Source organism: Dromiciops gliroides, chromosome 3, assembly GCF_019393635.1.
Source record: "Dromiciops gliroides isolate mDroGli1 chromosome 3, mDroGli1.pri, whole genome shotgun sequence".
Taxonomy (NCBI): domain Eukaryota; kingdom Metazoa; phylum Chordata; class Mammalia; order Microbiotheria; family Microbiotheriidae; genus Dromiciops; species Dromiciops gliroides.
In genome coordinates, this window is record NC_057863.1 from 223,249,664 (window position 1) to 223,276,283 (window position 26,620).

Below are 26,620 nucleotides of genomic sequence, written 5' to 3' on the forward strand. Positions count from 1 at the left end.
TCACGATTGTAAATATTGCTTATATAATCCATTAATCAATAACCTGGTGACATTTCTTTTACTGTAATTTAAAGTGGCTCTGTGTTTATTTAATATCTACAAAAGTCTGATTGCAGTATAGGGGTGAATATGGATTCTTTAAGGCCAAGAAATCAGAGTACAAATGTTGACAGTTTCTAATGAACTGGGAAAACTTCAGGCACAGTCTTGACAATAGAATGGCAGCATTACAGAGATCAGACCATCTGAAATGCACTGGGGCTTGGTCATAATTAGTAGCAGCTGCTTTGGTACTTATCAACACAACACTTCTGGAACTATGGCTGATCCAGTTGCTGCAGCCACTTTGGCACAAGGAGACCTTCACAGAAGAGAAAGACACTCCAATAATGATAAAAGCAATAGGCCCTTATTACAGCCTTGGCCATTGGAGAGCAAGGATAATCAAGGGCACTGCCAAAATAAATAGACCAAAGGGGCAGGAGCAATCAAAGATAGAATGAGGGTGGTTGTTAGAATCTGAATACAGTGGTCTTCAGGCTGTAGGAGGAGAAGAAAGGGGGTGGGTGGTTCTGAGGGAGGTTTCTTTCTGGATTAAAACAAATGCAACTGAAGTCATCAACTTCATCACTCATTGTGCAATGAGATTTAGATAGCTAAGGGAAATAAAAAAATAATCCCCAAAGCAAATTTTTCATACTTTGATGAAATGCCCACATTTAAAGATGCTTTTTTAGACTATAAACTCATAAATGAACTGTGTAGGGATGCCTTGGTCCTTGCCCTTCCATGCAGCAGCATAACTCAGTGATGCAGAAAGGGGAAAGTTATTTTATAGGGAAAAGCAATGTCTTCCTGAGGTGAAAGTATTGCTTTTCTGCCTCTAATATAAGTTGATCTTGCAACTTCACATCTTATTTTTCATCATTAACGTGACCTCCAATACATCAGTTCTTTTACAAGCCATCCTCCATCCCTGCGCTAACTAAAATCTCCTTCCTCATTTTGATCTCTTGGTGAACCATTTCAATTCTAGGTTGTCTTCTTCTCCTAAGTCAACCCCCCTCATCCAATCATTGATCATGCCATCATGCCACATCACAAGCCCATCTGTAGATTACTTCCACATTCCATTGTCATAGCTGCCATGCACCTGCTGCTGAATGAAACTGTAGAAAATCATGAGGATTTGCTGATTGGGTCTACTACAAATATATGTCAAGTAAGCTCAACTGGGTCCTCACTGCAGCAAGACAATCCTTTTAATCTCCCCAATAGACTCACTATCCCACTTACCACAGTGGTTTTTCCAAACTTTCTCCTCTCTTCCCAAAACCCTCATGGCCCTCTTTGGATCTCCAGTGCTTAGCACTGTGCCTCTCAGACAACAGGAATCTAATAAATGCTTGTTGGTTGACTGACAAATGCAATGGTTACTGTCCTCATGGGGATCATAAATACAGGGCTTGAAATAAGGTATCAGGCAGTGTTATGTCAATTGGTCAGTCAACAAGGAGAAAGGAACAAGCATTTATAAAGTGCCATTTATGTGCCTTGGCATTTTGGTGGGCACTTTACAAATATGATCTTATTGGATCTTCACAATAACCTGTGAAACAGTCAGTACTATGAGCCATATTTCACAATTGAGGAAACAGAGGCAGAAAGAGCTTTAGTGATTTGCCCAGGGTTACACAGCTATTAAATGACTGGGGCTGGATTTGAATTCAGGTCTTTCTGACTCCAATCCCCTATCTACATGCCTCCACAAAGCAATAATGAAATATTTATTTACTATATATGGAACCCTATATGGTAGACACTGTACTAAGTGCTAGTGATACAAAGAAAGACCAAAACATGATTCTTGACCTCAGGAGCCCAATAATCTTGATGGTTCATTGCTCATTTCCATCTAGAGGTTTTCTGGAGCCAGATTTAGACAACTAGAACTGATGGCCAAATTATTGATTTATTGTTTTGTTGATTGTCTAGATCTAGAATGATGGAGAAAGTGGTAATAAAATAGAATAAATTTAGAAGTGTGTCAGGCTATTTTTTTTCTCCCAGAGAGCCAGTTGTTAAATATTTGCCAGCACATTGCTACTTAAAGATCTCAGAGAACTTTATAAAGTGACATTTTTCAGAGTACTAGAGGCTCATTACCAGGAGATGAACCTCTGTGATAAATGTTTTGGCCATGCTTGTTCACGAAACAGAAATACAAAAAAGCCCTTGGTCTTATGTCGCTTCCTTTTGCTGCATGGAGTGGGGACAATGGAAGCAAAGACTTGCAAGGTTTTCAGACGCTGAAATAAAAATGAATCTCACAGAAAGGAAGGGTGTGTCTGCTGGGTTCTCTTGAGCATCCAAGAGGCAGGCACTGGGCTTTTGCTTCTAATGCTAAGGTTTATTTAATCTTCTGTGTATAATTATAGCAAGTAGGATGGTGGTCTAAGTAGCTGGCTAACATAAATAGTTGGCATGGATTAAGGATGGTGCTTGGTTAGGAACTAGATTGAGTGACTAGTAGGGTCTTATCAAGTCTGGGAAAGCAACAGGGCCTTCCTGTAGGGAACTTTAATGGGTTTGTATGTATAACTTGTTACTGAGCCAAGCCTCACCACCAAGATTCAGCCATTATTGAGACTGCAAAGTATAAGAACAAGGGCCCTTCTGGCAAGCTTCTTAAAATAGTTAATGAGAACAAACTTAATATTAAGAGGAAGGGGGTTCTATGTCAGGATCACAGGGTCATGTAGTAAACAATGCAGAGGTACTTGTACCCTCTGAAGCAGATGTCCCTAACCATTTTTTTTTTTTTATCACAGAGCCCCAAGGCAATTCAGTAGAGTCTATGGGCCTACTCTTAGAATAATGTTTTTAAATGCATAAAAATAGGATTACAAAGGAAACCAATTATATTTATCATACTAATATTGATATAATGTTTATCAAATATTAAGACATATTAAATTAAATTAAAATACTAAAATATTAAGAAAAATAAAAACAAGTTCACTGACCCAGATTAAGAAACCCTGTTCTAGCCTGGATGGGCTTCAATTAGCATACTAAGGAATCTTTCATCACCCTCTACAAGCCATTTTCCCTTTCATTTTCTCATTCAGTAGGGAAAACAGCAATGGAAAGATACACCTACTGCCAAAGAGTTCTGTGTCCTCTCAGGCCAGTCCATTTGGTTGGGATCATCAGTTAGGGTGTCCAGTTGGCTCCAGGTAGAGTCCAGAATTTTTCACCCTGCTAATGCCACAAGCTATGACCAAAATTGCTCTCTATAAGGGTTGGCTCAACATAGAAATGAGTGTTCCAAAAACCGCTCAAAGGAATGAAAGGGTGGCCAGCAGCCCCAAGGTAATATATCAATTACAGTCTGCTATGAAAACCTGGCTTGGCAGGTGGTTTTGCTCTTCACAGGTCAGCAGGCATTGTATTTCTGAGTGGCTCTGATGGCCCACACCATGTACACCCCTAGGGGCTACGTAATAACAGAAAAGAAAATAGCCAGGCCAAGTTGAGAAGTTAATCGTTCTGTCTGCTGTTGGGACTGAATGTTTACTACATTCGACTATTTGTTTGTTGCAATCAGGTGCACTTCAGTGGTGTCGGATGATCACCATTTCTGGAGTCCATTAGAGAAACAAGCAAAATGTCTCAGGAGAATCTGGAATAGATGGCAATCTAAGAAAATCATCAAATAGATGGAGAAAATGAAGCAGACTCTGATTCAATCCTGGCATTTGGGAAAGTTTACATAGCCCAGGTCATTCTGCAGGCTTGCCAAGGTAGATAGGAAATAATAGTGTCACTCGTTAACTTTTCCATTAAAAGCTCTTCTATCAGTTTTGCAAACTGTTTCCTTCCAGCAGGGAGCTGCCATTATTAACTCAGCAGATAGGTGTGTTGTCAGTTTTGAAAGGAACCAAATTTGGTTCAGTGAAGGGAATAAACATCTCAGAACATTCAGGCTGGGAAGCATTTGCATTGACACTACATAATTACCTTTCATTCCATGTAATGATGCTATCACATTTTCTTTGTTCCTTCAATTTCAAAATTATAATATGTCTCCTTCCAGTTGAATGGATGTATGGGATTGCCATAAACCCGTTTAACTAAAAGGCTGTTTCTGCTCTTGCAATAAGCACATTATCTGTGCTTTATGCAAATATTCATTGTGAACACTAGGAAGTGATAGGTTTTATTTAAGAATCTTTAATCACACAATACAAAATGAGGCAAATTTCTCCTTCTCTGAAATAATTTCATTACTTAATTCTGTGGTTAGAAACCCCCTCTAACCCATGTAACAGACCAAACCATCTCCCAGAAATGTGCTCTGCTACATAGGAGCATAAATAGAAATTCCCAATGGTTTCCTTTGCCATTTTTATTCCTAGGAAAGGAAGGGTAACACATTTCATCTTTTTGGATCTTTTACTGTTTGAACATTCATGAAAAGCAGTCTGAAAGAGGCAAGATATTGAATTCTGAAGTTTATGGATAAAGGAAACAAGTTTCTGGATATATTATTTCTTAACTTGGTCTTCACTATTCTTTTACAGAAGATCCCTGGGATCTGACAGGAAGAAAGGAAGGGCACTGCCATACACAGTATAAATAAGCAGATCATTTAATTAACAAGATGTTTATTAGTTACTTATTATGCTCATGGTTTTTTAGCTAAACCCTGAGATATAAATATAAAAAGAATGGCACAGGTGATATTGATCAGGTGAGGGGTGGGGTGGGGAAGAGAAAAAAGAATATGCCACAGAGAGAGATGAGTATACCGTATTGTAAAGGGTCATGGGGCAAAGAGGAGATGTGATGTGCTAAGAAAATCTCAGTCAAGATCTATAAAGGTCAGAGGATACTTCATGAAGGAGGCAGAACCTAAGCTGAGTTATTGGATGAGGATTGTGAAAACTGGAGATTAAGAGAGTACATTCAGTCATAGGAGATGGATTGCACAAATGCCAAGAAATGGAATATGGTATATTGAAGTCTGTAAATAGTTTAATAGTACAGTTTGATTAGAAGATTGGATTGTGAAGGGGAATAATTATGAAATAAATCTGGGAAGGAAGGTTGGAATTATAGTATGAAGAAACATATACCAATCTTATATAAGAAGGTTATATATATTTTCTCAAGGTAATAGGGAGCCATCAAGGGTTTTTGAAAGGGGTTGTGGTGGAGGGAATGGCTTTCAGATTTGTGTTTTAGGAAGATTACTTCAGTATATATAAGAAGGATGGATTGAGCAGGAAAAAGATTGAGATAAATGCCAGGAAAAATCCATCCTCCCCAACCCCCTCCCCCAAAGTCCCTTCACAAGATATAGTGAATATGTCACTGGTCTTGAAGTCAATAAGACTTGGGTTTAAATCCTGCCTTAGATACTTTTTGATTCAGGGAAAGTCACTTAGCCTCACTTTCCTCATCTATAAAAGAAGGTTGTAATTGAAGCCCTCTAAGATCTCTTCAAACTCTAAATCTCAGTTCCTACAGCTATCAAAGAATGTTGAAGGGAAATCTACAATTTTATTAAAGCAGATGGAAGCACGTTATGAAGACTGACAAGGGGATTAGTTGGGTAAACATTTAGTTAATATGCATTTATTAAGCACTTACTATGTGCCAGGAACTGTGCTAAGTACTGGGGATACCAAGAAAAAGGCAAAAGATAGTCCCTGTTATCAAAGAGCTCACAATCTAATGATTAAAGTTAGGTCTTTGTGATTTCTAAATTCCATAATTATAAATTCCCACTATAATCTAGTAGCTCATTATCTTTTTGGAATTTGCAGAGGCTGATAATAGGCACACATGCACACATAAATACATGACATTCCAGTTTTTCAGATGCCGTTTCTTCAGATCTAAATACCTAAAATACATTTTATATTTGCCACTTCATACTTTGTTAGGTGGTAATGGCTAAATCCCAATCAAGTTGGGTGGTATTAACATTATGAGAGAACTAGAACCTCTCCATTACCAATATCCCACTATTCACTGGCCAGAATTGAGTTAATCTGCCTTAAGGAGATAGTGGCTCAATTTAATTTACCATCATGGTAGTTCTCCACAGAAGAGCAGGAATGTGTACTTGACCCAATGACACCATTTTTGAGCCATGTAATATGATATTTAGAAAGAAAATGGCCAAGTATAAAATTAACTAGTTAACTTTGGGACTTTAAAAGTCATCCTTGATGTGGCGTACAAATGACCTCACTCCCTTCTCCCCAAAGTCATACAATCTATTTTCACTACCTTACCATCACTTTCTCTACCTGGTTCATCTTTCAAAAAGTTTAAAAAAAATAGATATCTTTTGCTTTACATGTAATTTATTTTGGGCTATGTCCTTCTTTTAGCCTTCTTGTTCCAAGCAAGCCTTCTCTTTTAACAAAGACTTAAAAGCCGGAAAAAAAATCACACAGTTCAGCAAAATCAAACAATGATACATCAACCTTGTCTGACAGTAAATACACCTCTTCTGCCTTATTCTCATGTATAGATTTTTCTTCCTATAAACTGAGCTCTATGGTATTGTCTTTTTTTTTGCTTTTGTTTTTGTTTTTGTGGGGCAATGGGGGTTAAGTGACTTGCCCAGGGTCACACAGCTAGTATGTGTCAAGTGTCAGAGGCCGGATTTGAACTTAAGTACTCCTGACTCCAGGGCCGGTGCTTTATCCACTGGGCCACCTAGCTGCCCCCTGGTATTGTCTTAAAAGCTACATTATAGGGGCAGCTAGGTGGCCCAGTGGCTAGAGCAGTGGCCCTGGAGTCAGGAGTACCTGAGTTCAAATCCGGCCTCAGACACTTAACACTTACTAGCTGTGTGACCCTGGGCAAGTCACTTAACCCCAATTGCCTCACTAAAAAAAAAAAGAAAGAAAAAAAAAGAAAAGAATAAAAGCTACTTTATAAAAAGTTAGTGACGTCTTTAATATATTTAATTTTAATAGTGGGAAAAACAATAAATGTGGAATCAGAAAACCTGGGTTAAAATTCAAACTCTTAATATCTATATGACCTTGGGAAAATCACTTATCCAGGCCTTATTTTCTTTATTGTAAAAAAAAAAAATGAAGGTGTTGGCTCTAAAGACATCTTAGGTAGCTTCCAACTCTAAATCTATTATACTAAGAACTTGTTTCAAAGGGTGTGGGTGATGTTTTTCAGGTTTTTAAACTATACATAGATAATCTCAGGCTTATAATTTTATAATGAATGCTTCTTCATTGCATGTCTTGGCTAGGTCAGGTTATGGCTCTACTTAAGCATAAGACCAAGTTCCTAATATTTTACAATTGTTTTAAACATCCACTTGTCCTTACTTCTGCTTTTAATTCAAAGGGTAGAATGCTCATCATAGGAACACAAATGATTGACCTGAACAAGGACATGTGACCCACATGATTCTAATAAGGGATCTGGAAAAAATTGAGGATGAGGAAGGCAGAACCCTCTAGTGGGGTGCAGACTAGGACCAAATCCTTCTCGATACTCTCTATTGCCACCAAATTATGAAGGATCTCACATGCTAGGAGAAGCAGCATTTTGTTTCCTTTAGGAATTGAAAAGTTGCTTATAATTTGTGACCAAGTAGTTGGGCAGAACCCACTGAACTTTTTTCCTTTCTTCAACTAACCATGTATCTTTCTCTTTCCCTTAATATCTCTGTAAACTTGTGGTCTTTTATCATTGTCTGTTGTTTACTGTTTCTCTCTTTCCTTTCTTTCCTACTTTCAGTCATTCCCATCTTTTCTCTTCTCTTTCTTCTGCTCCATTTCCATTTCCTTTCTCCTTGCAACTGGAGATAATATGAAACTGAAACATTTTAAATAAAAAAAAATAAACTCTTCTAAGATGTATACACATATATGTTATATCATTTAAACCTCTTAACAACCCTGAGAAGAAAGTTATTTATTTATTTGGGGGTGGGGTGGGGCATTAGGGTTAAGTGACTTGTCCAGGGTCACACAGCTAGTAAGTATCAAGTGTCTGAGGCTGGATTTGAACTCAGGTCCTGCTCAATGTAGGGCAAGTGCTTTATCCACTGCACTACCTAGCTGCCCCCCGAAAGTTCTATTATCCCCATTTTAGAATTGGGGAAAGTGAGGCAGACAGTGGTTAAGTGTCTTGCTCAGGTTTACAATGTAAGTGTCTGAGGCTGGATTTGAACTCGGGTCTTTCAGGCCCAGTGCTCTATCTACTATGACACCTAATAGGGCAACTTTTCCCAAACTTTGAGCCTTTCAGAATTATATTTTGAAGGAAAGTTATTATTACTGAATCTAAGAGTTGGGAGAGACTCCACAGCCAATCGATTCTACTCTCTCCATGAAGAATCCCTTTTAGCCTGTTATCCAGCCTTTGCTTAAAGTGAAGGAGGACTCTGTGTCCAAACGCTGCTCCCAGTTCTTCCCAGTGGGGTCAGTCAGAATGAATCTGATCCCCAGATAGAGTATAAGCTCTTGGAAGAAACCGTTCTTTCTCTTCTTTTTTAAATTGCTTAGTACTAGAAAATAGTAGGCACTGAGAAAATGCTCGTGAGTAGACTTATTTATATCTCATCCATTAGCTAGCCCTTGAGCTACTTGAAGATAAATATCATCTCTCCTTCTGCCCCCCTCCTCCATTTCTGGTCCTGTTAAGGCTTAACATCCTCATTTTCTTGAACTGATTCATATACTGCTTGAACCTTCCTCAAGCCTGTCACTCTTCTACTTGCTCTCCTCTGGATATTCTATCAATGTCCTTTTGGATTGAGTTATCTCATGATTTAGCCCAGACTCTGACTTTGAACTGGAGATTCTGCTTCTATTCTTCAGCTTCCTATTTCACTGAGAGCACTGAGCTAATCATAGCCACACCCATACTTTGTTAAAGTAATGACAAAGTCTAAAAAATAAAAGATCTCAATGACTTCAAAAGGAATTAGACAAGAGTGCAAAATTCATTACTAAGGTGCCAATTACAAATCACAGACTAACTTTCAAAATGTCCTTTTAATTTCTAAGACTAATGAATGGAATCCATTCAGCCAGAACACCATAGTTTCATGGTTGTTCAGGTAATTAGAATATCTCTTTGTGACTGTGACTAACAGGATTCAGTAGGTAAAGGAAGATTGGGAAAATGGCTATTATTTATTAAATTAATTAGTGAGAGAGTAAGAATCCATCCAGAGGGAGAGAGAGATCTGAGTATCTTATTGAAAAAGGAGGCACCTTGACACTTGGAGCTTCTAAAGGCTTTTGAGGTGAGAAGCAAATGGAAAAGTTCTATTAGACAGTTGGGTTTGTACAAAACTTTGCTAATTAGTGACTATGCCCTGCCTTTCCATTAAGTTATTCTTTGGTCTCTCTGAATCATAATGCAGCATCATTGTTAAATCAACACAAGGACAAGCCCTTTAAAATATCAAAAAGATGAGTAGAAATACACATAGATGAAGCTGACTTCAGACCTGTGACCTCAAATCAATTTGTTTCTGTTTGGGTTTTTCCTTATTGATCAAAAAAGATCCAGACTGGATGAGATACAGACCAAAAGTCCAATCTAGTAAATACAAAATTGATTTTCAACTAACGGACCTGATAAACAGCTCCCAAAACTCATTATCAATTTATTTTTAAACTTGCATTCATTCCAGCAAACCCTTTATTTTTTCCATTTAAAAGCTTTACATTTTGAGCCAAAGAATCAAGGCCATCTTGATGGCAATGGCCCTGGAAATGAAAGTTAAATGAATTAGAGCCTTAAGTACAAAATAGATGGCACAATATGAGAGTTGACATATTTTCTTTCTACCAGTATAGCAAATACCTTGGGCAGGCTAGAAGAAAGCACTCATTCCAAATTCAGATTTGTCAAAAAAAATTAAACATTATTTAAATTTGGGGATGCAATTTGATCCCCAAAGGGGCATTATCAACTAACCTTGGAGCAGATACACAGGGATACTCATGAATACTAGGGGTTCCACACAAGTTCACGAGCCACAGAATTTCTGAGTTGGAAAGGACCTTGTAAGTTGTCTAGCCAATGCCTTCTACAAACGACCTAATTAGAGATCCTCCAGCCTTTGCTTAAAGATCTCCAGTGGGGAAGAACCGACGACTTCTTGGGGAAAGTTTTTCCACTATTGAATATCTCTAATTATTAGAAAATGTTCTTGATGAAATCTAAAACCCCCTTAGATTTGATCATCTAAATTTGCTTCTTTGAAATGTCTCCTTCCTGTTCTTAATTCCATTCTGTTTTCTGGCACAAAGAAGAATATGTCTACTCCCTCTTCCATATGACAGCCCTTTAAAATTAGAAGGCAGTGGGAAGCTAGGTGGCACAGTGGATGGAGCACCAGCCCTGGATTCAGGAGGACCTGAGTTCAAATCCGACCTCAGACACTTGATACTTACTAGCTGTGTGATCCTGGGCAAGTCACTTAACCCTTATTGCCCTGCAAACTAAACAAACAAACAAATAAATAAAAGTAGAAGGCAGTTATCATATCCCTCCTAAGTCTTATCTTCCCCAAGCCTGAAATGACATGATCTTAAGACGCTTGATTATCTAGGTTGCTCTGCTCTTCATTTGCTCCAGATTATTATTGTTCCATACAACAGGTGTATGACTGACTAGGATAGAATAAAGAAAGTTCACCTTCCTTAACATGGATACTATGCCTTTCTTTATGTGGCTGAGGCTTTTGTTTACCTTTTTTTTTGGTGGGGCAACAAGGGTTAAGAGACTTGCCCAGGGTCACACAGGTAGTAAGTGTCAAGTGTCTGAAGCTGGATTTTAACTCATGTCCTCCTGAATCCAGGGCCGGTGCTCTATCCACTGCACCACCTAGCTGCCCCCGTTTGTATTTACTTTTGTGGTTGTTCTATCAAACTGCTAACTCCATGGCTCTCAGTCCACTAAGGTCTCTGGATCTTTTTTCCCCCCAAATAACCTGTCATTCTCTCCTTATACTGGCATTTTCTCTCTATCTTAGCCCTATAAAGACAATGCTTTAAAAGCCACATATAAGATTTTCCATCTATCTCTCTTCAATTTCATGTTATTAGATTTTATCCTGTCAAGATAATTTCAGATCCTGACTCTGTCATCCACTGTGTTAGCAATCCCTCCCACCTTTATGTCATATGCAAATCTTATAAGCATGCCATCTGTGCTTTAAGCAAGTTACTGGTAAAAATGTTAAAAGTCAGGGCCAAGTACAGATCCCTGGGGGAACTCTATTAGAGATCTCCTTCTCAGCTGATAGGATCTTGGGTTAAAGCTTCATATTTAACAATGATTGTTTCTCAAATCCAGCCATTTAACCAGTTTTGCATAAATCCCACCAGAATATAATTTAGTCCATAAGTTTCCATATGTTCCAGAAGAGTATGAGGAACAATCTCCCCACTAGAGCACAGAGTATGAGTATCTATCATGTCATTAAAATCATGAGCTCTCCAGATTCAAATCTATTTCTGAAACCGAATAAAATTAAGCATGTCTCATTTAGTCCTGAGTTAAGAATAAATGATGAATCAAAAACTAGACCTTTATATTTTATCCACTTATTTATTTGGGTATGGTAAAAAGGGCACATATATCATAAAATAGACAAAAGAACTTATTTAGCACCATGTCAAAGAGCTAGTGCATAGCATTTAATTGCTCAAGCAATAGTCAATCAACAATCACTGCTTGAGCAACTGAATGCTATGTCTTAACTCTCTGACAAGCTAATTTTTTTAGGGGAGTAAGAACTAGTAGTTGGGGCAATATAGGACAGGAAATTAAGCTGATTAACTTGGATACTCAGGAAATGGAATTACTTTGTTTACCTACATTTTCACTGGATTAGTGGTATCAAATTCAAATAGGAACAGATTCCTGTTGGGCACATGTTGACTTAGAAAACCACAAATTAACATTCTCTATGTTGTATTGTATTTTTTTTATTTTATTAAAGATTTTCTAATTACATTTTAATCTGATTCAATGTTTTTCAGGTAATGATTTTGACATCATAGCACTAGAGTACAAGTTCTAGGTCAATCATTATTTTTTGGGAGTGTTTTTGTTTTTGTTTTTGTTTTTTAGTTTTCAACATTTGTTTTTATAAGATTTCTGGTTTCAAATTTTTCTCCCTCCCTCCCCTCTTAGGGAAGGGAGAGAGAAGGAAGGGAGGGAGAAAAGTTTGGAACTAAATATCTTTTTTTGTTTGTTTGTTTTGTTTTGTTTTTTGCAGGGCAATGAGGGTTAAGTGACTTACCCAGGGTCACACAGCTAGTAAGTGTCAAGTGTCTGAGGCCAGATTTGAATTCAGGTACTCCTGAATCCAGGGCCGGTGCTTTACCACTGTGCCATCTAGCTGACCCAGAACTAAATATCTTATGAAAACAAATGTTGAAAACTATCTTTACCTGTAACTGGAAAATCATAAAATACTTTTATAATTAAAAAATAAAAAAATAAAAAAGTGAATATTGAAAAGTATCTTTACATGTAATTGGAAAAAGATAAAGGTCTGACAAAAAGAAGAAAAAATAAAGAATTGCTTTTAAAAAAAATAAATGAAAAAAAATTGCTTTTCTCCAGTTAGTGCTCATTTGCTTTAGTTTAGGAAACATTTGATAATTTTTCCCCCTTTCTCCTCCCCAAGACAGCAAGCAATCTGATATAGGTTATATATGTACAATCACATTAAACCTATTTCTGCATTAGTCATGCTGCGAAAGAAGAATCAGAGCAAAAGGGAAAAGCCTCAAAAACGAAAAACAAAAAAGTTGAAATAGTATGGTTCAATCTGCATCTAGATTCCACAGTTCTTTTTTTCTGGATTTGGAGAGCATTTTCCATCATGAGTCCTTTGGAACTATTTTGGACCATTGTATTGCTGAGAAGAGTCAAGTCTATCACAGTTGATCAGCACACAATGTTGTTGATACTTTGCATAATGTTCTCCTGGTTCTGCTCATCTCACTCAGCATCAGTTCATGTAAGTCCTTCCAGGTTCCTATGAAATCTTCCTGCTCATCATTTCTTACAGCACAATAGTATTTCATTACATTCATATACCACAATTTGTTCAGCCATTCTCCAATTGATGGGCATCCCCTCAATTTTTGGGGGAGTATTTCTAAATTGAATCAATCTACTTTTATGACATTACTAAGCAGAGTAGCATGAATATGATGGATTATTTTGATGACAATATTTTTTAGTCTCTGAGTTATTTTTCACATGACCTCTAGTATAGTGGTATAATGAGAGAGTTTTAGAACTTGGATTGAATGCATACTGAACCCAAGGCATTCCTGGAAGTTGTCTGCATGTGTGTGTGTGTGTGTGTGTGTGTGTGTGTGTGTGTGTGTGTTTGCATGTGTATGCACTTGCATGTACACATATATATGTCTTATTTAAATTTAAATCCATGATGTGAGCATATCTTGTTATCATTTCCTCCTTTCTGCCAATAGCAGAGTGCCCAATATTGCCCTAGATAATTAAGAGAGCCAGTTAGTCAAGTTTTTATTATATGTTTAGTAGACTTACTCGATGAAGTAATCTCTTCCATCTCTGTTTGCCGTCATCTCCCATCCATAAGTTGGCACCTGGTTCAAACTCCAGGTTCCTGAGGGAGGTGGCCAGCCTGAAGCCTTGGTTCTGTGGCTGTAATACAAAGAAACAAGAATTGTATCATTTTTATTTTGGATATTTTCATGGAGGAAAAGAATCATAGGAAAAGGACCTTGGATACCAGTGAATCCAATCCCATTATGTTACATATAGCAAAACAAAACAAAACAAACAAACAAACAAAAACCAAGAGTAGAATCCCCACATCTATGTATCCTCATTAGGACCACATCTAGGCTGGTGATTATTCCCAGACAAAGTTCAGAGACCCTGGGAGACCTGCAAAAGTGCTCCATATATTGATGCACAAGCAAGCATTTTCATGTTGATTTTTACTTGGGGACCAGCATCTTCTGATTTTGTTGATATAAAGAATTCATAGGTAATGAAACTGTATAGCAATCTGAATCAGCACCTTCTCAGTGATTTATAATCATAGAGAATTGTTTAGAGCACTATGCAATTAACTGACTTGGCCAGGGTCATAAAGCTAGGATATGTCATTGACAAGACTTGAACCCAAGTCTTTTAGACTTGAAAGTCAGATCTCTACTCTACCAGGTTGCCTCTTGATGTAGTGCTAACAAAATATGGGATCATGACATTGCAATAGATAAATGCTTTCTGGAGACTGAATGAAAAGTATGTTATACAACTGTAGATGGCTATTTTTGAAATGCATGTAGATGTTTTGTGATTAATAAAATACAAATGTATTTAAAAGCATTTCTGAATCCATAATAGGCATTTATCATAATATGTCTTCTCAAAAAAACGGATGCTAATATTACAACTACTTCCATGTGAGGATTTAAAAAAAACTTAAAATTTTAAAAGTCCTTCATATCATATTGGAAAGGGTTGGAAAGCCCTGGTATAGCTATATGCTTCATATACCTTGATCTTAGTTGAAATGCTCACCTGTGGAAGCAAATTATAGCTTTTATGAACCTTCTGTAGGGAACACTAAACCTTTGTCCCTTGCCCCCTCAGTCCCAAATCAAGATTTAAGAACTATGACTAATTACACACCAGCCAGTTGCATTGTAAGCCTAAGGAAAACCATTGATGTAAAATTCTGGCATAAACCCACATATTAGCTTTTATAACTCACAATGCCCACCTGAAGTTTGCTCCAGGAGCAGATTGAAAGTAACTGTGTATAGTAAAGCAGAGGTATGCCATGTTCTAGGTGGCTGGTGTTCCAGGAATAAGAACAATAGACAGAAACAGCTCAAAATCACAAATGTCAGAGGAGCCCAAGCATATATTATCCATAATCAATTACTTAAATTTAGGTAGTAGGACTCCAAGGAGAATTCTGCAAGGAGCAAAAGTATATCCAGAAATATTCTGACTGGGCCCCTTTGCTATTAAGAGTATGTCAAACATTGTCAATTTGAAGAGATAATTATGGTTGAGAAAGGAAAATGAATGATTCTTAGTGTCTGTTTTTAATATTTTCAAAACTGATTATAATTTGGTACTCTGAATATTGATAATTTACATACATATGGACCCTGAGGTACCTTTTGTGGTATCATACCATGGGTTTCCTTTGGGGAAGAACTAGGGGAGATATGATAGTTATCTTTAGGCATTTAAAGGGCTGTCCTCTGAAAGAGTTTGTTCTTCTACTTGGTCCTAGGGTATAATGGGTGGAGGCTGTAAAGAGGCAAATTTATACTTGAAATAAGGAAAACTTTTGTTGTTCACTTGTTCCTGAATCTCTGTGATCTCATTTGGGGTTTTCTTGGAAAAGATACTGGAATGATTTGCCATTTCTTTCCTCCAACTCATTTTTACAGATGAAGAACCAAGGCAAAAAAGTTTAAGTGACTTGCCCAAAGTCACACAGCTAGTAAGTATCTGAGCCCAGATTTGAACTCAGAAAGATGAGTCTTTCTGGTTTCCAGTTCTGTGCTCTATTCACTGCGCCACCCAGCAGTCCAAGGAAAACTTAAAGCTATCTAAAGCAAAATGGACTGTCTCAGAAGGTGGTGAGTTCCCAACTCATTTAATGTCTTCAAGAACACTTATTAGAAATGTTGTAGAGGGAAATAGTTGTTGAGGCACATGTTACCTCTGTGATTCTCAGATGTTACTGAAGCATCTATGTTAGATCATGTCAACTTTGATTGACTCCATAGAAACACAGTTTAGAGGCTTTAGCAGGGCATCTTGTTTAGTTCCTTTTCTTTAGTCATATTAGGAGCCCAAGTCCTTTATTTCCCCCTACATCTTTGAAGTAACTGTAGAAGATAGTAAAGAACAATGTTGAGCAGAGCAAGGAAATGTATATACCTGCCAAGTGAGACCCTTTTCTCTGCTGAGAAACCAAGAAAGGAAAGCAAAGATCATGGCAGTGGCTACCAGCTTGCCATACCAGGAAAAACTGAAGATCTAGGAAAGGATTTTTCTCTGTGAAACTAAAGGACTGGAATAAATGAACTCTAAAGGCCATTCTATCAATAAAAATCTTATCAGTTTGATCAACTGCTTGGGGCTCCCTGCTCTGAACTGTACAAGAAAAGTAGTTTTCTCTTCTTAAGATGGTGGGGATCCTCTCCTCTCCTGTCCTCTGATTTCCTGATCTTTCCTCTCCTGACCTCTCCCATCCTCTCCTCTCCTTTGCAGGGATGAAGATTTTACAAAGACACCCCCCCCAGCCTATATTCATTTTGCATTATTGTAATATCTGATACAGTTTTTTATCTATTGGGAGACAGTTTGGCACAGTGGAAAGAGCACTGATTGTGAAGCTAGACCATTTGGGTTCAAATACCACGTCTGAAATTTCCTACCTATATGACCTTGGGGAAGTCACAACCTCCTTTGATCTTAGTTTCTTCATCTTTAAAATGTGGAAGTTGGGGGCAGCTAGATGGCGCAGTGGATTAAGCACCAGCTCTGGATTCAGGAGTACCTGAGTTCAAATCTGGCCTCAGACACTTGACATTTGCTAGCTGTGTGACCCTGGGCAAGTCACTTAACCCCCATTGCCCTGCCAAAAAAAATGTGGAAGTTGGTGGTGGACTAAATAGCCTCTAACAGACCTATCTCTAGCTAGATGATCTTATTATTCTAAAATGTCTACTATATTAATTTAAGCCCTTCTACTTTGTACTATATTTTGTGGACATGAAGAACAATGGAGCCCAGGAACTCCCTCCTAAGAATTCTACAGGTTCCTATTTTTTCTTCTACTAGTAAAGAAATCTTAATTTCTTTAATCTCCCCTCATAGAACATCCTTTTTATTCTTTTAATCATCTTCAGCAATTTCTCCATGATTCCCAAGGTCCCTTCTAGTTAAAAGTATGTGAGCCTATGATAAAAAAAAACCCAAAGATATTAAGAATCTGCCTAATACAAATAGAGACAAACGCAAACTTCTGGCCCTTGTACAAGAAGGGGCAACAGACTTTGTTCCTATTTACAAACGTAGTCAAGGGAAGAATTTGCAGTAGGTATTATAGATACATACGTCACTGCTTTGATATCTAACTTAAGCCACTGAATGCTAAATAGAAATAACACAAAACGCATCAATTCCTTAAGAATTGTAATTGCTGAGACTAGTACTCTACACAAATCTGTAAGGCTTTCTAAGGTGACCTTGCATTACAAATACTTAGATATATGCATGCAGATTCAGTTTAATATAGATGAACTCTATCTACTTAGTCAAAAAGTTTTCCAAAATCAGAATACCACATGCTGTAAGTCAATGACTATAAAAAGGGATGTCAATGTAGAGAACTCAACAATTCCTTCTGAATTATGGACATTATGAAATTATTCTAAATTATGGACAGTTGCTATCATCCTAATGTGGATACTCAAGGTAATATCTGTTTGGACATTCTCAAGGAAAAGTGGTTAGCCCTGCTAACACCATGACCATCCTACTACCTCTCCAGAGTCTGCTAGGAGAATCCAATTTTGAAAGTCCATTAAACATACTTTTGAACTCTGGACAAACTCCATGGCCTTTACAAAGTATCTGCTGACAGCCTACATGAAGCAGATGACTAGCCAAGGACTCTGACCCTGGATGCCCAGTCTCCCTTCCTTTCATCGTGTGTGTGTGTGTGTGTGTGTGTGTGTGTGTGTGTGTGTGTGTGTATGTACCTTTTGCTCTTACATGTGGCCTGTCTTCTTCCTCCTCTCTTGTATACGAAAATCATAAATTGTATTCCTTTTTTTAAAAAATGTTTTTCTTGTTGTTCTTAAACTAAGTCTCTAGTCGAGACCTTACCATTAATGTATAAATAACTTTTGCTTTCTTAAAAGATAAAAAATCCTTCCCCTAATGAGGCTAACTTATTGAAAACCAAATAAACAAACTCTCCCTCCCTACCCCACCTTTTTTAAGCCTTAATCACCACTGGGGAAAGACAACATGGAGTGCTTTCAAATATAATTTACATGTAAACTAGAGAATTACAATCGAGATCTGGAGGAAGCCTGTATTTCATTACAAACATTACAAAAAGCATGTGCAGGAAGCAGTGAACAACATTTCAGTAAGATGTCACCAAATAAAACCTCCGACCATAAACAGAACATTTGGCTTGGTTATGATATGGAAGAGATCTAAGGATCCCAAGCCATCTTAAAACATAACAACAAACAAATGGATATTTTTAAAAATGAGACAACTAAACATCTATTTCCTAATTTGTTGGTATCGGTGAAATTAATTTGGAAAGGCTTAGTAGCATTGACCAAATTAAACGTAAATAAAGTAAATAAGAGATGCATATGAAATTTTATCTTGCTTTAAAAGCTCCATGATAAATAAACTGCCAAATAAACCCAAACAACTCTAGTAGGTGTTTGGATTTTTTCTTTCCCTTGATCAGGCAGATATGATGCACTCTGGTTATGAAAACATAATCTGACATCAATCTGCCTTTGCAGTCTTGTCTCTTATTACTCCTTACCTTCAAGTACTGAAGCTGAATTCAGCTATCTTGGTTATCCACCATCTCCTGTACCTGTACTACCCTTTGCCACCTCCATGCCTCTGCTCAGAATTTTTCCTAAAACTTGAATGCTTTCCTTCCCAACAACCAATGATTTCCAATCCATTTTTAAAGCACAATTCAAATAAAACTTTTTTCCATGAAGCTTTCCCTGATCAACCCAGTGTCAGAAATGGCTTTTCTCCCTTGGCACCCACAAAGGATTTTGTACCTTTTTAATAGTCTTCTTATACATTTTTTTTCTGAGCTCTTATCATGCATAGTTATTCATGTAGGCAATATAGAGGTTATGTCTTCCTTAAACTTTATATGGCCAAAGTTATATTTGCCATAGATTTCACATACACAGATGTTTAACAATTTGATGAATTTAATTGATCCAGTTGTGTGCCAATGAAAGTGATCAATATAAATTTAGACAACAATTCCTCTTCCTTTCCCCAAAAACAAGTCTACAAAAAAGGTGATCGTATCATGTCTTTGGGACCTAAATCCTTCCAACGGAGGCTTCAGATCACTAGTGAGCACAAGACTGATCCTTTGGGGATTTTGTCTCTCATGTTCTTTTGGAAAACATGGAAACTTTGGGGCTAAATGATAGTCTAACTGGATATATGCAAAACTGATTAAATAGTTGGATCCCAAAAATAATTACTGATTGCCTAATATGAAGCTGTTAATCTAGGATCCTGGGAGCATATTAAATACATTATATCAGGTATGGAGCAATGGATCATTTTCTATTGGAGTGAGACTACTTCTTCCTAGGAATGTGACAAATACATTAGGAAATCTAATTCTTCCAGATTCAAAAGCATGTAATAACATGTATGAAAGAGTATGGATGGTTTTTAAATTCCCTCAAAAATATATAGGAGCATAAAACATTACAACATAATGTCATAGAAAAGGTAATAGACTGGGTATTCGTAGATGTCTTCCAATACTGATTCCACTACCAATTAATTGACTGACATCGCATAACATATGTTAAATGCCTACCATATTCTAGGCACTTTCCTAAGCACTCAGAACAAAAAGGAAAAATAAACAAACAAAAAATAGTCCCTGCTCTGAAGAAACTCACAGTCCAATGAGTGAAACAACAATGAGAGTCACTTAGCATATTTGGATTCCTGTTGTCTTTTGTTAAATGAGGAAGTAGTTTTTAATGAATTTTAGAAACTCTTTCTAGCTTTTAAAATTCTATGAATTTATATGAATTTTCAAACACTGTATCATCTCTAATAGCCAAATTATAATGCTGCTTTTCTCCTTCCTAAAGAGTTTTATGAACATGAAACATATTTAAAACTTTCCACTAAAATAATTTTTACCTTGATTTAGTCTCTCTTTACTTGCCCACTCATTTCTGGTATCATGTATTTTTTCCCCCTTTAACATATTGGAAGACATTATAAATGTTGTTCCAATTCTGCTTTATTTGCTTCATATTATTCTGTCTCAATTGTTACATATATCTTTATATTCATAACATTTATCATTCTTACCTGCATTCCAATGATCTTATGATAGGGAAAGACCACTGTTGAATTAGCCACTTTTTTAGCATCATTCAGTCTGTTTCTAGTGTTTTCTTATTTATAAATAATATAGCTTTAAATTTTTTATGCAGATAGTTTTTTCTTCCTGATTTTGGACAATGCCCTCAGGGTATATTCTCAGTTGTGGGATTATTATTAGGTCAGAGGGAAAATTACTTTTCTTTCAGTGAAAGTCCAGTTCTTGTAAACTTGCTTTTAATTCAACTAAATTCAATCTAATTATTGATTGTGCCTCCTGAGTGACTGGTATTGTGTGGGAGTGTCAGCAAACACTGTGAGTCCACTGTGTGGACTATACCTCCTGAAATCTTAATTTACCTCATGAATATAAAATTCACCATCCTTTAAAGGCCAGTGATTAAAATGTAGAAAAAAACACAACCCTATACTTTGGGAAACGATGAAGCAAAAAACAATCACAGTATAGTAGGATCATTGATGTAGAGCCAGAAAGGGGCATCTAGGTCAGTCCCTTCATTTTACAGATGAACAAACTGAAACTAACTGCGGTTTTGAGTTGACCCTTCTTGATTGCCACTGATATAGGGCTCTCTATGAGTACCTTTAATTCCTTTCCCTCCCATCTTCTCCAGCAATTTTTTCCCATCTCTCTTTGCCCTCCATCTTCTCCCCCTCAAGATCTTTCTGTCTATTGATTACTTCTTGCTTGCCTTCAAACATTACTAATTTTCCTCTATCCTTAAAACACACACACACACACACACACACACACACACACACACACACACACCCTTTATTAGTGGGTTTTCAGTTAAGAGGCCAATGTAAAAGTTCACAAGGGAATCAAGCTTTCCCATATTTATTGCAGTAAAGTTCTAGAAATAGTGTCAGACTTAATAATGATAGAGAAATCCAAAGAGAAGCCTTGGTAAGGAAAGTTGGAAGTTCCTAGGGTTTTCAGAAACCTCCTACCTCCATGACTGTGGGTATAGGGTGAGAATACAGGGTAGAAAACAGGCTACAAAGGGTTCTGAAGCCTGTGGTACTCTTTCTAGGAGGCAACAAGTCTAGAAACCCTGTTGCGGGGAGATAAAAAAATCACAGAAATCTACTTTGACCATGAATATGGAGCCAGGAGGAGAAAGCACTATGACTAAGAAGTCTCTAGGGTCTAGAAGGGCACAGTAATATAAGATGAGCTAATCCAGAGATCCCTAAAGATAGCAGTGCTTTTCATATGGATGATCCAAGCTGGCCCTGAAACTTGCCAGCATTCAGTGTAGATATACTGGATGTTTGTGACAAGAACCCTATTAATTGAGGTTGGGACTGAACAGTGCTAGACCATTCCATCCAAGAATGTGGCCTGTGCCAGACCTTAGCTCTGGGCCAAAGTCCCAGTTCAGGAACTTAGACTGGATATGTGAGTAAACATAAAACATTGAATACTGTGAAGAAAGATTATGGATAAAAGAACACCTCAGAAGTAAAAACTGAAGAAAAGGATAATTTCACAACAAATACAGACTAAGCTTCAGAGAAAACAGTACTTTGGTTACAAGAATTACAGAATGACTAGAATAAATAAAGCAAAAGATTTAAAAAAGTTGAATAATAGATCTGGAGAAAAGAATTAGGAGGAAAATGAATAGTTTAGAATGGAATGTTGAAACAATACCCAAGAAATGGTTTGTCTTCAATTTAGAATGTGGTAAACAACCCAATGACTCCATAAGAGAATAGAAAAATGAAGAGAAAAACATAAGATTGAAAAATAGCTTTATATTATCAGTTGCGACTGACTTGGAAAATGGATAAAGAAAAAAAAACCTTCATGAATCATCAGATTCCCTAAAAACCAAGATAAAGAAAAATCACTTTTATATCTTACTACGAGAAATAAATTAATTAAAATTGCATGAATCTATTTTAACCAGAAGGCAAAGTTAAAATGAAAATAAGAAACATGCCAGTTACCTCCTGAAAAAAACAACATCAAAATAAAAACTGTAGGGGATGCCATAGCAAAAAACCAAAAATAAAACCAAAAAACCCCCCAAAAACACTTCCAGAATTTCTTAGGTAAAGAAAAAAAATCATTATAAGCAGCCAGAGGGGAAAAAAATGTTCAAGTACTAAGAAGCCACAGTCAGGATCACACAAGACTTTGCAGCAATCACTTCAAAGAGGAGAAAATCAAGGCTACAATGTTCCATAAGGCAAAAGATGAAAACTTAAAATCAAGAATAACTTATGCTACAAGACCGAGTATACTCCTACAGGGGAAAAAACAGACCTTTAATGGAATATAAAACTTCAAAGTATTCTCTACAAAAATACCAGAGCTAAATAGAAACATTTTATAATAAATTTTTATTGAGGAATTTTATATTGTCCATCATCATAATTTCCCCTAGTTGATTCCCATTTATATCCCCATAGTTTTGTAGCCCCATAGTTTTTTTTGTATCTCCTTTTCCTTCACCCTTCCAAAGACATATCCCATATAACAAATAAAAAGGAAGAGGAAAAATCATCACAAGTTATCAATATGCTGAATAAGTCCAAATGTGTGCAATTTACATCAATGTATCTCCTATACCTATGAAGGGGTGGTTGGGAGGTTCCTCTAATATCTCCCTTTTTGAAGGCATGCTTGTCTTTTTTTTTTTTTATAATTTTACAACATTGACTTTTGGTTTTCTTTTTGTGTGGTTATTCTTTCAATTGTTGAATTGTATATATTGTTTTCTTGAATCTGTGCTGAGTAGAAACTTCAAAGGCAAACAAAAAAGTTGAAAAGACATTTCAGCAATTGGAAGGAGGTAAATGATGATGAAGTCTTTATACTCTATCAGGGAGACAGGAGAAAAGTGTCACTCCAAGATCATAATGGAATTTCAAGAGTTGAGAGAGAGAAATAAGAAAAATAGAGAGTGTAGTGGCAGTTTGTTCTATTTTTATGGTCTTAAGAGAGGAAAGTAAAGAGAGATAGGCCTATACTTAGAAAAATGAGGAAGAAGATGATGGAATTTTAATAATTTCTCATAATTGGGCTGTTTGAGAAGAATAACATATAAACATGGAGGAAAAGGGTGAAGGAAACAGTATCACATAAAACACATTCTTATCTGGACCAGACAAAGTAAAGTTAACTCTATTCCCACACAGACATACACATACAAATATTTTAAGAATATATTAAAATAACAGAAAAAACAGGTGTGGGTTGGGAGAGGAAAAAGGGGGTTGAAATAAGATAGTAGACCAAGAGATGAAATACTTGCAAGCAAAACAAACTTCAACTTTAAAAGGTATATCATAAGGGAAGATTAAATGGAGTGAAAGGGCAATGGCCAGTAACTGAGATCTCTAGTAGGGAAAGGGGGAGGTAAACTTGTATGAAAGCAGATAGTTGCAATTACTGATCATTAATCCTTCTTATATTTCTTCTTTTTGACCATTTTTTCCTTCTTTGAAAAGAGAGAGGGGTGCAAAGAGAGGAAAAAATATTATAAACAAATACAATGTAGAGAAAGACAAAGAATTATAGAATTTGAGAGTTGGAAAAGAACTCAGCAGTCATCTATTCTAGCTTATATATGAAAGGAATCTCCATTCTAAAATAGCCAGCAAATGAGAATCCAGTCTCTGCTTGAAAACCTTCAAGTTAGGGGTGTCTACTACCTCTTAGGGCCACCACTTCATTCCATTTTTGGACAACTCAAGCTGTACGGGGGTTTCTCCTAGTATCAAGTCTACCTTTGCCTCTCTGAAACTTCTGCTCATGGTTCTACAGGGAGCCGGGGAGGGGCGCTAAATAGAACAAATCCACATTTATGGTCCTTTAAATACTTGAAGACAGATATCAAATCCTTGGAGTCTTTGTTTCTCCAGGCTAAACACTTCTATCCCTTCAAATTAGTCTTATATGTTAAGGGCTCAAGTTCCATCATTAATTATCCAAGTGGCCTTCTATATGCTCCCTAATGTTTTTACACTTGGGTTCCAAGAACTGAAGCCAACTCCAAATATGGTCAGAACAGGGCATAGTACAGTGGGACTTTCACTCCCCTTATTCTGAACACTATGCCTTTCTTAATGTAGCTCAGGTTCCTATTAACTTTTCTTTTCATTCATTGACACAATATTAATTCATAATGAGTTTGCAATCTATTGAAAATCCCCAGATTGTTTTAGTCATAATATAATCTTATCATACTTCCCTTATTTTACTTTTAAGGTTCATTTTGAGCTCCATCTGTCTGGTTTTATCTTTCTTATTAAATATTATCCTATTTGATTTGGATTAAAATGAAATTTATTTGTCATCCCATGTGATAACTTTCTTATCCATCTTATTATCATCTGATAATTCATAAACATGTCACATATGCCTTTATTCCAGTCAACAAAAACTCTATAGAGAAAAGAGACACGTACAGATCCCTGGGGCACTGCAGTGACTAGAGGTTTTCCTCCAAGATGACATTAAACCATTAATAACTATGCTTTTATCTATCCTTTCAACCAGCTCCTAATCCACCTAATTTTATTATAATCTAGCCTGTGTTCCTTTATCATCTTCACATAAAATAACATGAGAAATTTTTACTAAATGCTTTGCTATTATAATTTAGGTTTGTTATATCTGCATCATTCTATTTACCTAATAGCTTAGTATCTTTATTTTTTTTTAAATTGGTCTAGCCTTGCCTTTTCTCAGTGAAACCGTCTTGCCTCTTTGTAGTCACAATTTTCTCTTCTCAATATTCACTCTAGTAAAACCTCTAGAATTTTAACAGGAATCAAAGTAAAGCTCACTAACATATAGTCTGGGGACTCTACCCTGTTAGCTTTTTTTGAAAATCAGCAGGCTTTTGCCATAAAATATATCCTCCCTCATCATTCACAACTCAGCAACCACATTTGCCACTTGGTACAATCTCTTAGCATATACTTTGCCTAGATCTGATAAATTAAATTTATGAAGGACAATTAGGTACTCTCTTTCCAAAATGACATGTTTTACAACCTGATATATTCTAGAAATCTTCCTGTCATGCAGATCTATAGAACCTAGAGAACATTTTCCTACATTCATTGTTACAACTAGTAGGTAGGTTCCTGGGTCAGTCAATGAGATCCTTTTCCATATATTTACGGTGGTATTTTCTATTATTTTTCCACGACAAATGCTTATTATTTCAGCTTCATTATGTATTAAATAGGCTCTTTGGGAACAAATCACCATTTATAATGTTGTTTCAATGTGAAAATTTTTTCTTGGTATAAAAGGAACATGGAAATGGTAGGATTATACTGCACTACCTGTAATCTTTGTGGATACTAGTTTCAAGGTTCTACCTCTTCTTTTTGCTAGGCTGCTGTGATCTCTGATATAGTAAAGCCAGAGGAAAAAAAAATAAGGAACATCTCATTAGGCATTGTCAAGGGAACAGCTATCACTTACCTTATGTTTTGAATTCATCACTTCCCAACCTTTTGATCTTCTCCATGTCTAAGAGACATACTGGGAAAGCCATACAGAAAAAAAGAGAGCTTCATCCTTGCATTGAACTATTCTTCAAGGAAGAAGTATTGACTGGTCTACACTTCTCTTTTTCCTTTGCCAACAAATTGTCTCAGAGTGGCCTAGACTTATCTACAACTCACTCACAAATTCAGCTTCTTCTTGCTTTCATCTGCTGCCTACTGACAAGCTCAGAGTGGGAGGAATGCTGGTATGGTCCTTGGTTCTATTGCCCACAGTTTCTGCTCACTGCCCCCCCATAGTTTAGCTGCCCTGGCTACCTTAGTATTGTAACAGTGGAAAATGGAAAAAAAGCAACACTTCCAGTGGTTTCAAGAATGCTTCTCTACATGGTTCCAGGCATTAATAGGCAAAATCAGCAGGTTTATGGGTATGCGGCATCTCAAAGAACATTTCTCAATCTCTGGGCCAAAAGGGGACCCTCCATCACCCTAACCATGCAATAGGATGTAGTAATAAAACACAGGACCTGGATTTGGAAGACTAAGGTAAAATTCTACCTTGGCTGCATATGTTACAATAACAAGTTTGGCATATGTTTCTTCATCTGTAAAAGGAGAAGGCTAAATTGGATTGCTAGTCTTGTCCAGCATTAGATCTATGTTCCCAGGATATAAAACTATATGTATGGTTGTCCATTAGCTGGTCATTTTAACCTTGGGAACTGGGTGCTGATACATCATGTATTACTGTCCCAAAATGTTTTCATCACATCCAAAAATGATGTAGTGATGTAGATGCTGCTAGAGTATTCTTTACATAAGATTATGATATAGTACAGAAAAGATTGCATTTTATACCCCAAAGCATCTCTGAAGAAAGCAAAATTTCTTCTCTTTCTCCTTTCATCAGCTTCTTATGCAT

General features: G+C 36.8%; 1 protein-coding gene across 5 annotated transcripts in view; it reads right to left on the minus strand.

The window, feature by feature from the left end:
- The window catches only part of FRMPD4 (FERM and PDZ domain containing 4), a 775,708-nt gene that overhangs the window by 287,203 nt on the left and 461,885 nt on the right, over positions 1–26,620 (minus strand). For all 5 annotated transcript variants that reach the window (XM_043995169.1, XM_043995167.1, XM_043995168.1 and 2 more), the window contains one exon: positions 13,603–13,719. In XM_043995169.1, coding sequence (XP_043851104.1) covers positions 13,603–13,719 — 117 coding nt within the window. The remainder of the gene's footprint in view (positions 1–13,602; positions 13,720–26,620) is intronic.